This window comes from Pelmatolapia mariae, linkage group LG22 (genome assembly GCF_036321145.2).
Source record: "Pelmatolapia mariae isolate MD_Pm_ZW linkage group LG22, Pm_UMD_F_2, whole genome shotgun sequence".
Taxonomy (NCBI): Eukaryota; Metazoa; Chordata; class Actinopteri; order Cichliformes; family Cichlidae; genus Pelmatolapia; species Pelmatolapia mariae.
The window spans coordinates 10,230,662-10,247,406 of record NC_086245.2 but is presented as its reverse complement, the minus strand read 5'-3'; the positions used below and the strand labels follow the sequence as shown (position 1 = coordinate 10,247,406).

General features: G+C 41.1%; 1 protein-coding gene across 1 annotated transcript in view; it reads right to left on the bottom strand.

The window, feature by feature from the left end:
- myo1g (myosin IG) overlaps positions 1-16,745 on the bottom strand; it is a 64,884-nt gene that overhangs the window by 22,046 nt on the left and 26,093 nt on the right. Inside the window, exons 16-21 of the mRNA XM_065471803.1 lie at positions 15,815-16,022; positions 15,082-15,305; positions 13,708-13,852; positions 9,934-10,038; positions 9,174-9,287; positions 3,303-3,460 (exon numbers count right to left, since the gene is read on the bottom strand). Coding sequence (XP_065327875.1) covers positions 3,303-3,460; positions 9,174-9,287; positions 9,934-10,038; positions 13,708-13,852; positions 15,082-15,305; positions 15,815-16,022 — 954 coding nt within the window. The remainder of the gene's footprint in view (positions 1-3,302; positions 3,461-9,173; positions 9,288-9,933; positions 10,039-13,707; positions 13,853-15,081; positions 15,306-15,814; positions 16,023-16,745) is intronic.

Genomic DNA, 16,745 nt, shown 5'->3' with positions numbered 1-16,745 from the left:
GGATGTGACATGACAGCACACCAGACAGCTTGTCTTTGCCATCCTCACCGACAACACAGAGCGGCTTTGAAGTCAGATTTTACCTTGCGCCTTTAACGCTGACTTTTCTGACCCAGTTTTGTACAACTCACTGTGTCACTGCAAACTCTCTCGGCTGTGAACACCGGCAGCCTCACAGATCTACTCACTTACTCTGAAGAGACGAGGAAAAGCAGCAGGAGTCACAATCACTCCATTGACTGTTTCCTCCTCTGACCGTTCTCCCCACCAAACATAAAAACTAAAATGACGTGCGCGTGACTCTCAGAGTCTGGCATCCCATTTCCTGACAGAAGGAAGCACAAGAGGAGTGTGTCTGTGTGTTGTCATCCTCACCCCCCTCTCGCACATGCTCACACACTTGCACATCTCACCCCTGACTTTGTCTCATGAGTCTCCTTTTGATGAGTAGCCTAGCTGAGGTCGCGCCCCCTTCCATTCACCGCAGATGGTGGCACAATAACAGGCGGAGAGCTGAAACCGACTCCCCCTGAGACGCCTGCCGCACCCCGACACAGAGCCACGCAGCTGCCACAGGGACCCTGGTGATATAGATACCCATACACCCCCCCTGAAAAAACCCAGACCAAAAGTCTAAGACTCGTAAAATCCACAAAAGCCTCACCGGGGATCTGGGATCAGGAAGCTGAACATACACACAGAGAGACTCATAAAAGTGGGAACACACAGAAACACATGCACCCTGGTGCGACTGCTGTCTCGCCGGCCTCTGAGCTGAGAGCAAAAACAAAACGACGGACGGGACAGAAGAAATAAAAAACATGTTGATGTGAGTCAGCTGATGGCTCAGTCTACATTTCATCTGCACTCAGTGATTCCAGAAATCACATCACATGGTTTTTAATGATGATTAGAGCATTTTGTTTGGCTTCAAACACAGCACAACTCAATAAAAGTAACAATTTCAGCCTCTAACGCAGTAAACAACTCTAGAATCTATATGAAGGGATCACAGTCCTGGGTTTTTGGATTCTTTGTTATTCTAGAAACTTCATAAGTCATACCTATAGGAATGCAAAGTCTGTGATGAATTTTACAAAAAGGGAAATGAATTCAGATATGAGCTCCACTGTTTATTTCTTTATTTTTGTAAAATTCTCTCAGCATGAAGCTGGCAGGATTTGCAGGAGATCGATCGCTACAGACTGGGTGAGGACTCCGAGGGCAGTACTTACGACAACACGGCCACACTTAAACACACACCCGCCCACGCACGCACAACCAAAACAGTCTGCTGTGTGTGAAAACTCGTGGGCCGTGCCATTCAAACGGAGTCTGGCAGAGATGAATGCGGGTGGATGTGAATCAGGTTTATAAACAGCAACGACAAATCGGAATCCGAGTGATAAATGTGATAAATGTCAGCGTGACTGATTCATTTCACGGTAGTTATTCAGAGCAGGACACAGACAGCGACAACTATGACAGTGATAAATGCCAAGGATATGATTTACGTAATTGTTATGCAGCGTTAATAGAGTTCGTTGTAACCGAGACGTTTGGCGGGCAACAATGGGGCTAAAGCCGTGTCGTTTCTTCATGTGACACCGAGGCCTGGAAAGCGGCAGGTTTTCATTTTGAACAATCACTTCGCCGGCTCATCTCACTGATTAATTCATTAAAAGTTTTATGAAGAGTGTTCTGTTCTAATTAAAACCTATGTAATTTTGTCAAATGAAATGTCAAAGATGTGAATTATCAGCATGAGAAAACAAATTTGTTTCTGAATTTGCGGATGATCTCTTTGAGAATGATGGCCACTCTGTGCACCCTGTTACGCATGCCCCAGTGGGCCGACACATCCGCCATCTGGTTATTGTGTTTTTTTGCATCCTCATTAACCTGCTCTCTTCTCTGCTTCACTTCTAGTGCTGATTGTCTGCGGAGCCACACCTGCTGAGCCTTGCCTCTCCTCCAGCATCGGTATTCCTCAGATGCTTCTTGGAGTTTCGCTTAGTATTAGATGAGTTGGGAGTTGCTGTCAGCCTCTCTTATTTGTGTTCAACACTTGCAAGTAAATTTTCTTTTGTAGAAATAAACGTTTCCTTAAAGGCAGCAGTGTTGTGGCATCTCTTTTGAGCCATGAACCCCTTCAGTTAGTGCAGGGGCAGGCAGCATTTCTCCCCAGAGAGCCATACTGACTTCAATAAAGTAAGCAAAGAGCCAGACATTGGATAACTCAATCGAAACCAGGTTATATTTAACATCTTGCCAATTGTCTGAAATATACCACTGCATAGGTCACTGATGAAACAGACTGCACTGAAATTGAGTTAAACAGCGGTATAGACTTCCTGCAATCATTGGTCTTCAGATTCCTGTGCATGATGCTGCCTCTGATCGACTGATTCATGGGTGTTGTTTTCCTGTTTGCTATGTCTGGCCCAAAGGCTATATTTTACCCTTGTGAGTTTATAATTTCTTAAAGTAAACCCATTATGCTCATTTCAAGCTCCATATTTTTATCCCTTAATTCTACTAAAGATGCTTTGCAAGATTCAGAAGTTGTTGGTTGTTGTTGTTAGTCTTGTTGTAGCCCCTCAGTTCATCTACTGTCTAAAACAAGCTGTTTCAATGCCTCTCCTTTTATCCAGCTTTTTTCTGATTGGTTGCCCCTTGCAAATGTGCGATGACCGTAACTCGATATCTGCTCTCACTGACATCATAAAGATTCAAGAGAATGAAAAAAAAACTGAACCAGAGCATTTGAAGCAGTTTTTTGCTGACAGGGATTACTTGTACATACACTTACCTCATTATCATTAGTGTATCATCATTGTATCAACTGTAATGTATCATCATTATTATAACAGCATATTTATGGTAGAAATTCTGGCTGAAATTATTTTCTGCCAGAAGTTGTTTGACTGTGTATAGGGTAACCCACAGTCAGGTTAGGAGCCATTGCTACAGGAGAAAATCCCCCACAGATGTTGAATAAGTATATGTTGATGTAAGGTAATGTAATCGCACATAGCTGTAGAGCACAAAGAATCAGATTTCAAACTGAATAAACCATTTTAAGATACCATGACCGAGGCCACGGCACTTTCATATAAGAGTGGAAAATGGTAGTTTATTATTATTTCTGTCATCTTTAGGAGCAAATTCTTGCATTGCAATTATCTGCAGGCTAGTATTGAGTACTTTTACCCTGAAGGTAATGTGCATTACAGGCTGACAACATAAGTATAAATAAGCGCGGGATAAAAGACAAAGAAAAAAAAATGTCTGTAACTGACCGTGTGAAGTGGTCCACAATCGCTCCCACCAGTTCACCCACTCTGTCCTGGTTGGGGCACAGCTCGCCTCGCTGCAGGCACAGCAGGACGTCATCCTGGGAGGACGTGTGTAACGCCACCATCTGGTCGACCCCGGTGGTCACGCTCACGCCGGTAAACTGTGGAGGAAGAACACGTTAAAGAAAGATCTCAGCCAGATCCAAGCTTGAGCTCATGCTTTGTATGACTTTTTCATGTAATATGATACACTAACAGATAAATAGTCTTTAGTGAGGGTCTTTGGTGCTTTTATTGATAAGTTGCTTGTTATTTTTTCTGATTATGGCAGCATTGGAGCTCCATACCCTTTACCTCCAAAGGAGTATTTCATAAACGCTGCATTGCTATTTTTATTTTAGCAAAAGACCAAAGGCGAGAATTCTCCTTCCACTAAAGCCTCATGCATGACCTGCCTATAGGCTGAGTGACCTTTAATATTCATCGACACAGATTGCAGCATTGGGGATTCATTTGTATAAAAGTGTCAGGGATTATCACAACAATGTACAAAACCTGTGAGTTTAATACAGTACAGCGCAGCATATCTTGGATAAAAAAAATTCAATGCCATAGATGAAGCCGGCGGATTATTTCTGCTCAGAATATGTAAGCTGGAGGTGCACGTGTGTGGGTGCAGTGAAGGGGAAGTCATGAGCTGTGACCCAGTTGGAATTAATGTACTGATTTACCGCAACGGAGGGAGAGGAGGGCGGCGGGGTGCAAATGAAAGAAGGAGGAAGAGAGGGGAAAGAAATGTACCCATATAGGTCAAAGACAAAACCAGAGGAGACATGCAGACAGAGAAAGTGTCATGGGTTTTTAGAAAGCAAATGGAAGGACAGAGTAGACTAAGCCTCTTACGGCCTCCAGCCATACAGGTTAATCCAGCAGGGACGACAATGTGCAGGATGTCCCAGCACCGACAAACGCTGGTTAAACCTGCCCTTCAGTGAAGGGGACGCTGCACAGCTGATCTAGCAGCGTGATACTTTTTACTGTGTTCCAAACATATTTTATAAATTATATTACTTTACTTTGTTCTATTGTATCTGCAGTACTTCTCTTTGCAGTAGCAGTGCTTAAATTACAGCTCTAAAATAACACAACATGGATTTGATTTGAGGCTAATTTATGATCTTTTCAGTTAATCATTTACTTCAGCCTTTAAAGCTTCACTAAATAGACAAACAAACTTTGGCTGCACAGTACAAGACCATATCTTTTAGGTGCTTACTCCGTCAACCCAACAAAAAAATCTAAAAATATCCAATTTATAATTACAATATAAACGTCACAAATTTAAGAAATGCAACTGCCCTGCATTAGACATTAGTAGCTCTTTTAAGTTTTTATACTTTGCCTTGATTATCTGCTTTATTCTTATGATTAAGGTTTAAACTGGAACATAATCTAGGGGTGTCAAACATAAGCCCTGTGGACCAGAATTGACCTGGCAAAGACCCCAATCTAGCCTGCTGGATGGCTTTGGAAAATGTGAAGGAGTCTTTTTTTGCTAGTTTTACAGCTTTTCCTTCCCATAAAAATCTCCCTCATTCACAAGTAATAAAATTATAGATATCTGTCATTTTACATATTTCTCCTTACAACTGAAGCTTAAAGACTGCTGACTGATTTCTTTCATTTACAACAGCAGCATTTCTTTACCATGTAGGAAAACTGAGAAATAATGTTGAATATTGCACTTTTTGTCTTATCTCCTTGATTAAATCTGTAGTTAAACTTTTTACACCAACAGAAAATGGAGTTCTGACTTTATGCGGGTTCAGCCCACATAAAATCAGAGTGGGCTGCGTGTAGCCCGCAGTATAAAATGAGTTTGACGTCCCTGATCTAGAAGAAGACTTCATGGCAGATAAATTGAACCTAAATTCAATCAAGACTGATTGAATGGGAGACTTCTATACCTCAAAGATCACGCTCTTTCCTGTTTTATTTTGAAATCACTGTTCCTTGTGTATTCCTTTCATTTTTATTTCTTCCTTTTCCTTGTCCCCCCTCATTGGTCATCGTCTGCTCCACCTTGATTAATCCCACTTGCTCACTGTTTGCCAATAGCTCACCTGCAGTATATAAACTCGCCTTCTCCTCTGTTGCTGTGAGATTGTGTTGTTGTGTAAAGTTTTCCAGTGTTCCTATTGTTTTTAGTATTCCTTCCTAGCGGTCTTTTAATTTCACTTAGATTTCTACTTTGAACATTTGACTGTTCTAAATAAAAGAGGCATTTTCACATAGTTTATCTTATAAACAAATCAAAGGTTTAATGACTGTGGAAATACTCCAGTGTGAGAAACGTCCATTAACTTTCTATCAGTTATTTAAATGACTAAATGTTTTAACAGTAACTATTTAAGCTTACAATATGTTTATGCGAAGTGAATGCTTAGTTTTTAATTTTGTCTACATTTTTTGAAGACTGAGTAAACATAAGTGCCAGTTAAAGTCAGGTTTTCTGAATTTGACCAGTCAGAGGTACAGAGCTCGCGTTTTGCTTCAGGTTTTGACCTCAGCTGTGACCTGGGTGATATTTCTGGTGTGAGAGTCAGATGTGCACTGCTTCTTTAATGCTGTTTTCTGAGTTTCTGACCTGGATAAGACTCATATTCCTCATTCTGAGCACCAGAGTCTAATGGCACCAGCTATCTTTAGCCACTCCGCTACTGGATAATGATAGTTTTTAACCCTCTGGCATGCAAGCGCTCTCTCTCCATCTCTCTTCTATCTAAAAAACCACTGCTGGACATCCAGCTGTGCTGACTCATTACATCTCACGAAGGTGTTCTCAGTGAAAGCTATTTTGCATTCAGTACGTAAGTCTGTAAGTCTGATGGCACTTGGTAATCTCCAACTTTTGTTGGAATCCATCTTAGTCTCAGATTCTCGCCTTCGAATTTACCTCAGTGAGGAAATAATGTAAGAAAAAAATAGGATGGAAATATCATAAACTAGTCAAACTATTACATACATCTCAATGTTTTAATTCAGTTTAAGACATTTTTCTGGCCAAAAAAAGAAGGTGTGCTGCTAGCTATTACAAAACACACACAGCCACTTTATTAGGTGCAACAGTTAAACTGCTCATTAAGTCATTAATCAGCTGATCACATGGTGGAAGCACCATGCATTTAAAGATGCAGACACTGTAAAGACAAAGTGGATGTTTTAAAAAAATCTCTTAAATGTATGTAATATGTATCAGAGAGCAAAGATTGGTGCATTAAATGCACCATGACAGTACCATAGAGGTTTGGCTAAATGCCTCTACCTGAAACAATACCCCCCCCCCCCCCTTTTTTTTTAGATATAAAAAGAGACCCAGTGTTCCAAATGTTAAATTCTTTAGTCAACCCTTCACTTTCTGTATGTTTTCCCAACACCAAGGTTCATGCATCAAGCTGTAGAAGAAAATCATGATTTCTGTTATCTCAAGAGAACTTCAGCATCATATTAAACACTTTCAGCCTCTTGCCCTGCAAAGCCAGCAGCCCTTTGAGATTCCTGATCCAGTTTCTCAGCTGAGGTTCGCCCCATATGGCAGAAAATCTAAAGCTAAGCTTGGCAGCTGCCTCCCAAGCATGACCACGGCGTCACATGTTGACAACAAAACTTAACGTACACACACAAACACGCACACAAACACTGACTGACTGATCAACAACCTCACAATTCTTAAAGGTCATCAGCCCTGAGAGCCAAAGGAAGACAGTGTTCTCTCAGTGTGAGTCCTCTTATTGCTCTTGTACTTGTTGATGGATGGCTGTGACCTGGGTCAAACAGGACGGAAGATGAGTAGGTGTGTGTGTGTGTGTGTGTGCGTGTACACAACTGAGGGGACAGAGTAAGAAATAAAGAGCAGCCAGAATAAAGCACAAAAAGTCTGACCACATTCATAACAGCTGTTATTTTTGTATTTGTACCACACTGTAAGGACAAAACCTTTTATAAACCTACGTCTAATGTGTAAAAAGAAAAAAAGTGCCTGAATTAAGTTAAAAGACTGGTTTCATAAACTAGGAAACACCACAATTATTTAACTCTTTCTTGAAGGTTTTGTTCAGCAAACATGGTCAAAATATTCATGTTATTTCCTCAGCTGAAAAAAGTCAAGATACATCTGCCAGCTGTAAATATTCCTGCTTTGGTGATTTTCCAAGTTGCCAGTTGCAGACCTGGAAACCCTAGGTACAATTTTTTGTACCTAGGGTGACCATGACTTTAAAATAAATCTACATAAATCTCCTGGTTTTCAAACCTTAATCTAACAGTAGTCCACTTTCTCTGTTTTGTAACAAAGAAAGCAGTCTGATTGTTAAATGATTTGGTCACTAAATGGTTATGAAAAGAGATATATTTTGTCAAATTAATTTTTGAGTTTCCTCTGTGATTTGTCTTGGTTTTTCGTTCTTCGGGAGCTAACAGGAGAGTAACTAACGGCATGAGCTACACCTGGGTCCAGTGAGCTTGGCTAAAAAAGCATGTTTTTGCAGCAGTTGTGTCTCCCTTGCTTTCTGTCCTGATTTTGACATCAGCCTTCTGATTTGTACTTGCTTCGTGGCGGCATGATTTCTGGACTTATTTACTGCTTTTTACACACTGCCGCACATTTTACTGACTTGCTGTACACAAGTACAATAATATGTTTCTTCAGTGCTTTAATGTATGCTGTAATGTTCCACTTAAGTGATATTTGGATGGTTAGAGTTCCTGACTTGGGAATTTACTTTTTATGTGACTTTACATAATAATGAGAAATATTGGTAATTTTCATGCTACTATCAAAATTTCCAGCTGGAAGGCAAAAGTTACAATCCATCCATCCATTTTATAAACTGTTTATCTAGTTCACGTCTGCAGGGGGGCTGGAGCGATCTGTCACAGGCCACGAGGCCTTGACACCTGTGGCTAATTACAATCCCCAATTACCCTAACACAGCAGTGTCCAACTCCAGGCCTCGAGGGCTGGTTTCCTGCAGGTTTTAGATGTGTCCTTGACTCAACACAGCTGATTTAAATGGCTAAATTACCTCCTCAACATGTCTTGAAGTTCTCCAGAGGCCTGGTAATGAACTAATCATTTGATTCAGTTGTGTTGACCGAGGGTGAGATCTAAAACCTGCAGGACACTGAACCTTGAGGCCTGGAGTTGGAGACCCTTGCCCTAACATGCATGTCTTTGGACTATAGGAGGAAGTAACGAGAGACAAGAGAGAGAACATGCTGACCTGTGGATTCAAACCAGTGCAGCAATGAGCCGTCCAGTTACAATTAAATCTCAGCCACAAACATTATATGCAATATATGTGTTTGTACTATTTATCAGAAATGTATTATGATGAATAACTCTACAAATTCTGCACCAAAAGAGTTGAGCAGACATTCAGTCACTCTGAGACCACATGAAAGCACAAAATAAGTATAAGGACAGTAAAGTGAATTTAGTACTGACTAAAGCAATTCATGAAAAATGAAAGTATTTATTATTGTATTAAAAACTGTAAAATCATCATATGGTCTTATGGTAAAAAGTCAGTGCCTCCAACTATGAGCATTGTTGGGGACAGACTATGTTTAATCAGTCTGGGGTTTAAGGGTGAGAGTGGTGCTCTAATGCAGTGAGTTATAATGTATATCAGGCTGTGGAAATGAGTAACATACGCTCAGATCCCAACAGGGTACGTTTGCAATGCTGGAAATATTGGATAAAGACAGCAGGAGTGAAGGTAAGAGAAGGGATTTATTCACTAGAGATGCTAGCAAATGAGTCTGTGTGTGAGCTTGCATTCAGAGTGTATGCCCTCCCACGTGAGTACTTACTGAGTCTAAAGGAAGCTTCTTCAGAACCTTATACTGTTTCTTTGGCTCTAATTTGTAGATGTACTTGTCTGTGATGAGCAGGCCTCGGTCTGTGCTCTTGTTGAACCTGTTCACCTAAGAGAACAGAGCAGGAGAAAGAAAAAGCTTCAACATGTTTGTTCATTTTCTATTTTCTGTGAAGAGCCCTTCATGCGTCTTGCAGGATCTTTTAGTTTATTTCATTTCAAAAACAGGTTTTCCTTGTAAAGCAGCAAAGAAGCAACACACAAGAAAACATAAAAAAGACTGTGGTGGGTCTGTGAGTCGGGGGTTGCTTCAGTTCACTGTATCAAAGGCTACGTAACTTCAAATATAACTAAGCTGTACTCATAACTTAGGCGAAGCCCTCAATGTTCAGTCCCTGATATGGAAAGTATGGCCATTATTATCCCCAGGGAGACGATAAGAGGTTCAGCATGAGGTAAAATAATAGCAGAGCTTCATTCAGGTTAAGGGAACTTGAGGACTGAATTCATAGTTCAGTTCCTTTTTATGATTGATCCTCAGATTACTTCCTGAGAAGGCTGTGTTCACTGGTGGAACATGAAATATTGAAAGATGAGCTGTTACAAAAGAGAGGAAGCATGAGGGGGTGGAATGGGAAACACATCGAATCAGAAAAACATCCCAAAGCTAAAAGGAAGCAGCAGAAGAAAGAAACTCCTTGTGGCTACAAAACAGACATTTCCATTTCCCCGTGTTCTTTCCCCACATACTGTACCTTCCTACAGAAGCTCGAGAAGAGGACCTGACTGTACTCGTCTTTGTTCTTCAGCTCCTTGGAAATTCGGATGAAGCTGGCGCTGGTCTGAGGGCAGTCTCGGGCCTGCAGAAATGAAAGACCAGTATTATTTCAGGAGGTCGGTTGAGGCCACCATCTTCAGTACAGATGGAATAGGAATGCACTTCGCTGTTAGTCCCAAAACTCCAGGTGACCTCTCCCAGCCTCTTTTAAGCCTTTTTATCGCTTTAATTCCATAAGCAGCAGATCAAAGCTCAAGGCCCCCGGCTGCTGTTACCAGACACGGAGCCTGACGTGCCATTTGAGAGGGACCAAAGCTGATGAGAAATACATTTGGTGGCAAATCTAACACTCGGTTATAGTCTTCCTCCAATAAAGTGCAACTATCACGGTCATTTTGTTAACATTTCTCCTACAATCTATTTTACATGCTTTAATATATACAGTACACGGTTTAAAGCTGTGGTTCCCAGACTGTGTGCACTGAGGAAATCCAGGTGTGACCATCTTACATTCATTTTGCAGTAAATAACTGTAATAAATTCAGTCTCTGTATCAGTACTTTCTGCACACTCGTTTCCCTTAAAAAATCTCTTCTATCAAAGTGAACCTCAGTCTGTTTGAGGAGTATTATAAGAGCATGACACATCAAAGGCACTGACTGACAGCAGGGAGGATACAAAGGGGAAAACAGCTCACTTTCTTGTGTGAATCAAACCACAACTAACCACCAGTCCAGCCTACTTGCCAACTAAAGAAAAGAGAAAAAAATCAGTAGGGAGTATAGAGGAAAGTGGAACTGCCTAATGGCTTCATTTGCCCGAAGACGTCAACATCCCTTAATCTGAATGTGTGCTAACATGACGCCAAGAAAGCCTAAAGAGCCACTTGGAAACCAAATATCCCCTCTGAGAGAAACTAGGCCTACTTCAAAAGAGCACCCGATGCGAACCAAGAGGCTCCATGACCGCCTGTTGATTGGTGTGAAGGTGTTTCATAAGGTGATGGAGGCAAGGTGACACTTCAAAAAACTACATCTCTCTGTAGTCTGATGGTGTAATCAAAACAATGATGTCAGAAGACAGAGGATATATTTTTCACAGGGATGAATACTGGTGTACTCTTATATGCAAACCTTAGTCTGAGGTTTTTAAACTTCTACCAGCTTCCTGAGGTAAATCTCAGTACCACTGAGTGAACTTATATGCTAGTGTGATTCCAAATTTCTAGCAACAGCTTAGATTCAACATTTCTGACTATATATAAAAGATGAATGTAGTCACCAGTTTTGCTGAATGGGAGAAAATCACTGTGTCTAAATATGTTCATCTAAGTATTACGAAACGGGGCAGGTTCAGGCACTTTTTCCAGGTCTTAGTGTTGATTCCTTGAACATTTTCCTTTGTTGAAGCTTAAGACTGGACATGAACCCCCTGAACTCGGTGAACTTACAACCACAGTAAGGATTCAGCCTGACTGAATGCCACGATGCATGCACTAATCTACAGGTCACTGTGGAATTAAATGCAATCACATGAACTTAGATCCCTGAAGGAGGCCAGCAAGTCAGGGGCCGGCTGACAAACTAGCAAAGGGAATGACTCAGGACTCTGCGGCAGTCACGCTCATGCTCCCCGAAGGCATCTTTAAAGTCAGAAAACAACCTCATATTAGCTGGTAAATGAAACAACTGTAGTATTCATCAATAAAGGGCTGTGTTCACACGAACAGCCCTCTTTTGGTCACAGCCCAAGGCACATCACATGCACAGTATACATTCACAACAAAAGATGATCCTATACACAGCTGATTGTTCAAGTCTTTTTTCATTACTGTGATGAATTTGTGTGAAAATTTCCTGCCAGTGGGCTGCAAAATTTCCAGCTGAACTAACTAAAAGGGAGTCATGTGAAATGACAACTGCTTAAGAAATTCTTCTGTTTTGGAAACTAAAGAGGCAGAAAAAACAAGCAGAAAACTATAAAACTACAAAATGCTTTAATGTTTTTATTAGTTCACCAGTGTTTGAGAATCTGTTTCAGAGAAGTCAACTACTCCAGCTTTTCAATACAATGCATTGCAATATCATTTCAGGTGATTTCAAAAGTAGTTCTACTTTTCTAGCTGAGATTTAGGTGTGTAGTCTGAATCACAGTGATCACAGAATTAATGGCTGGTTTCTTAGTTTTAGTTTTGCCATCTAGTTTATTTGGTGGTTATAGTTTGCTTTTATTCCCTGTTTCAGTTTATTCTGCCTCGCGTGTGTTTCCCATGTCTTAAGTATCCATCTCTGTGTTAGGTGTTCTCATGTTCAAGTTCTAGTTTGTCTTGTGTGTTTATTATTCAGTTTTGCCTCCCATAATTGTGTTTCCCTGATTGCTTGCACCCAGGTATTTTCCACAGCTGTACTCATTTCCTCTAAGTAGCCTGTGTGTACAACAACCCTCAGGTTTAATGTGTTTTGTTGGTGTTTTCATGTTTTCTTTTCTCGCAGATATAGTTCCCTGTTGGATTTTCTTTGTTTTTCTTTGTACTATGCTATTGTACAAAATCATTAAATGCACACACAAGTTTCCATTTTGTCTGTGTGTCACAGTGACGTCACAGAAAGGTGGATGACGAAATCTGGAGGAGTCCTACTCCAGATTTCTGGTGGTCTACAAGTGAAAGTTTCATACTTTTCCACTGTTATCTGTAAAACTTAATGCACAAATAAGGGTGGCATTACAAAATCTTAAATTGCACTTATTTCTAATGACATGCCTATGTCTAATGACATCTCAGACATCTGATTTTTTTTAATGGATCACTGATGTATTTATATATAATATACTTCTTTACACTTAAAGAAAGGAAAAAGTCTGGAGAGGTGGGGCTTTGTTGGTTTGTTTCTTTGTTTTTTGTTTTTTTTTGCAATGCTTGTCCTGGTCTGCATCACTCTAAACCTGTAAATATACCTCAACAAGAATGATCATGAGCCAAAACGAGTTTGACACTCCTGACCTCAGCCTTAAAAAAAGTAGGAGAGTCAGTGCCTTTGTTACAAAGTCTTGACACTTCTATGGGGTGCCTTAAATATCCTCTGTTGTTGTTTCTGCTTGGAACTGTGCAAAATCAGCTAAGGTATCAGCCATACAGACCTGTCAGAGACCCCACCCCCCTGGCAACAGCTAGTTGCTAGGGAAAAATGCATAGTTGTAGTCACACAGAGGTACACCAGAGTGCTGCACTAAAAAGCTCCTTGTTATTGTTTTGCTCACTAGCAGGTTTTCACAGCCAACTCGTCTACAAAGACAAACTATTTGCCAAACTGTAGTGAAACTATGAAAAGTGTGATGTAAACTGGAAACAGAGACTGTTCATCTTCAGACAGTAAATGGTGAGACTGCAGAAAAGTCAGCATCTTTTACGCAAACTTTAGGAGCACCAATCAGCTAGTGACCTATCCATCCATCTTTGAAACTGATCAAATGTGGTAACAGTCAGCATCTACTCACCAAACAGTGTGGCGTGCGTGTGTGTGTGTGTGTTGCCTCATCTTTGCATATTAAGGTGGACACTCACAAATTTGTGAGAGATTTCATATCTCAAGAGTCCAATTTTCTTGCTTAAATAAAGGTTAAATAGATCAAGTGTCTTCCAGAGGTCAAAAATAAATCCCAAAACAAATAATTTTACGACCTATTCAAACATGAAAAACTGAGAAACAACAAAGGTACCCAGGATTCATCTTGTTTCTACTGTGATTCTTACATTTCCCAGGTAGTCCCTCTCCCAGGCTCGGCTGACTCCCCAGTCTTTTCTCTCTCCGCTCAGAGCTGCCATAGCTGCCACTTTGGCCCGAACCTCCAGCATGTCAGACGGCGGGATGTTTTTCACGATCTGCCTCGCCCACCACCTGACACCAAGGGATGAGAAGGAGACAGCATGCCATGAGGGTGGATATTACTTCAAAGGCCCAAAGAAAGAAAAGTTGGAGGAACAGCTTTAAGTTAGAGTCACATAAAGGATAAAAATCAGTGATCTAAAACTCACTCAATCACACAGCCAAACACTGACTCGACTTATTCTGCAGCTACTGAGAATTTAGTGACCTGAAGAGATGAGTTGATTTCAACACATGTGCTTAAAAAAGAAACCAGATTTTTGCACACTTTACAAAATGAAGATGAAAGAGACGGAGGAAGAAAGCAGGGAGGGTAGAGAAGAGGTGGAGAGAGTGGTGGGGGTGAGGGAGACGAAGTGAGGATAAAGAGGTAAGGATGAAGAAGAGGGAGTAAGACTTTAACCCTAATGGATAGAATTAGGATTAGGTTAGGGTTTGGCACTTAGTTCAGATAGTTAAACCTAGGGTTAAGAGGCTTGAATATGTATAACTCTATGTGCAGTGGGGCAGGCAGCAGTCACTGTATGGGAAACACTGCTAACAGAGAATAAATTCCAGCTAAAATATAGAACCACTTATCCAAACAACTTCAAACTCAGGGCTGTTCTTCCTCAAACCCCAGAAAAGATCCACCAAGTCTGAAGTGGATCAAAAGAACGGCAAAGAACAGACAGATGAATCACTCTTGCATCTGTGCATTCAGGCTTTAGCCAGCAGCCACTCAGCTTAACAAAAAGGCTATAAACAAGTAGAAAGGGCTGTTTCTCAATATCTCTAAATGTTAATACTTTACTAACCTCTAAAACTAATCCACTAATTAGAAAGTTACATCTCTTTTGTTTCATCTGTAATAAAGTGTCTTCACATCTAAGCAGCAACCTCTGGGGACGAAAAATGAAGCCAACATGAAAATCCCCAAAGCGGCGTTTCCTAAAACTGCCACTTCAGCTTGGCTCCAAAATCAAGTCAGTCCCCAGAGACAACGATTTATTAACACCCAAGTTTAAAACTGTGTGACTGTGCATCAATTGTTATGAAGGCCAAAGTTAAAAGAAACACGGCAGCTTTGAGTGGCATGTTGGTAGGGTTCCCATGGACGCAGTAAGGATGGATACTGCTTCTTTTGGCTGAGCTTTTATTAAATATATAATGACACAGCATAATATGTCAGTACATGTAATGTAAAATATCCTTAGTATTTCACAGACCACACAGAGTTGCATATTTTTATGTGCTCTGACCTGCGATGCAGCATGACTGTGATGCTGTGAAACTGCGACAGTGCTGCAGGCGGCGTCGGCCACTCCAAGCTCTTCCCATAGTCGGCCATAGTTCGCACATTAGCAAACCTTCGCTCCACCTCCCAGAAGTGTGCCTTGACCTTGTAGCGCTTATAGCAGCCCATGATGGCGTAGATGGCCCTCATCCGCCGGCACCTTGCACGAGCTAGAGTCCCGCGCCACACCTGTGGATCAGGTTAAAAAAACAACAACAAAGGGGCGTGTGAAAGAGACAAAACAAGAGAAAAATTATTGCCTCTGCATCTCACAGCACTTAAGACAAACTTTTCCTCCAGTTAGAGTTCCAGATTTCTCTGCAGTTATAAAGTAGGTCAGAGGAAAGAGAAAAGAGAGGGGTATTTCATTGAGCAAGCGAAGTAATTGACTTTAATGCAGCTGTGCTCTGGATCGCATTAATTATCCCAATTATTGTTACAGGAAATTAGGATTCAAGCTGGCAGATGAATTTCAGTCAAACATAACCAAGAGCCACATATTCATGAGCCTGAGACAAACTGCAGTTTCTATTCTGATACCCTGAAGCCTGGTGGAAAAAACACTGTATGTTATTAACTTCAACACACCATCTGAACTGTTCCTGATGCTGAATTAGATGTCAAATTATCACATCAACGGATCTTTAAAATTAAACATTAAATCAGCTGTGAAGCACTGTGACACTTTCATGCCTCACCTTCTGCAGGAAAGTCACCAGGATGGGGATGAGGTTGTTTCTCTCCTGCTCCAGTGTGAAGAGAGACCGCGGCGTTCTCACAAACAGCTTTGTTTGGCCGTATGCAACGTCGTCCTGGAAACCGTGCTGGATGACGATGGCCTCGACAGCTTCCCTATCTGACGCCATCAGGTGGTTTGGCCAGGTGTACTCGCACGTCATTTTATACCTGAACAACATTCAGCAAGAATCAGAGACGATGATCACATAAGTGTTTGCAGTCTGACCTCAAACTTGGGTAGAGACGGTTGGTGTCAGTGAACATCACTAACTCTGCTACCTGAGAACGTGAGTTTCCAAGTGTCAAATTGAGGGATCAATATCAGAAGCATAACTGAGAGAATGTTTACTGTCACTGTGATTTTGACATTTGCACATTTTTGTGCACCATGAACTCTCCCTGAGGGTCAGACTTTAACCAGATGCCTTCTGTGATATCCAGAGGCACTGGAGAGCAGATATCTTAATTTATGGTATTAGAGTCAAGTGTAGCTTTGATTAAAATTGGAGAAAACATTATGACTACACCACAATAACACTCTGACATTGTCCATGTTTTTGCTTCCTTTCATTGGCTCTCATTGAAATTTTTTAAAATCGGCATTTAATTACTTACATGGCCATGCTTCTGCCACATCTGCTGAGACCTTATTATAATATAGCACTTTCCTGCTCCCAGACAATTTTGTAACTTTAACCTTTTGACATTTGCTATCGTGCCATTGTGCACCTGCTGACAGGCCGTTAAAGAAAAACAGTAACACAATCACACTTGAGCTTTCCAGTCTCCAGATCGGGCTCACTGCTACTTTCTCCTTTTCCCAAAAATGGAATTCAACTTGAAGGTTTGCTATTTTGAAACTGTGGAGGAGATTCAGCAGATGGTCAGAAC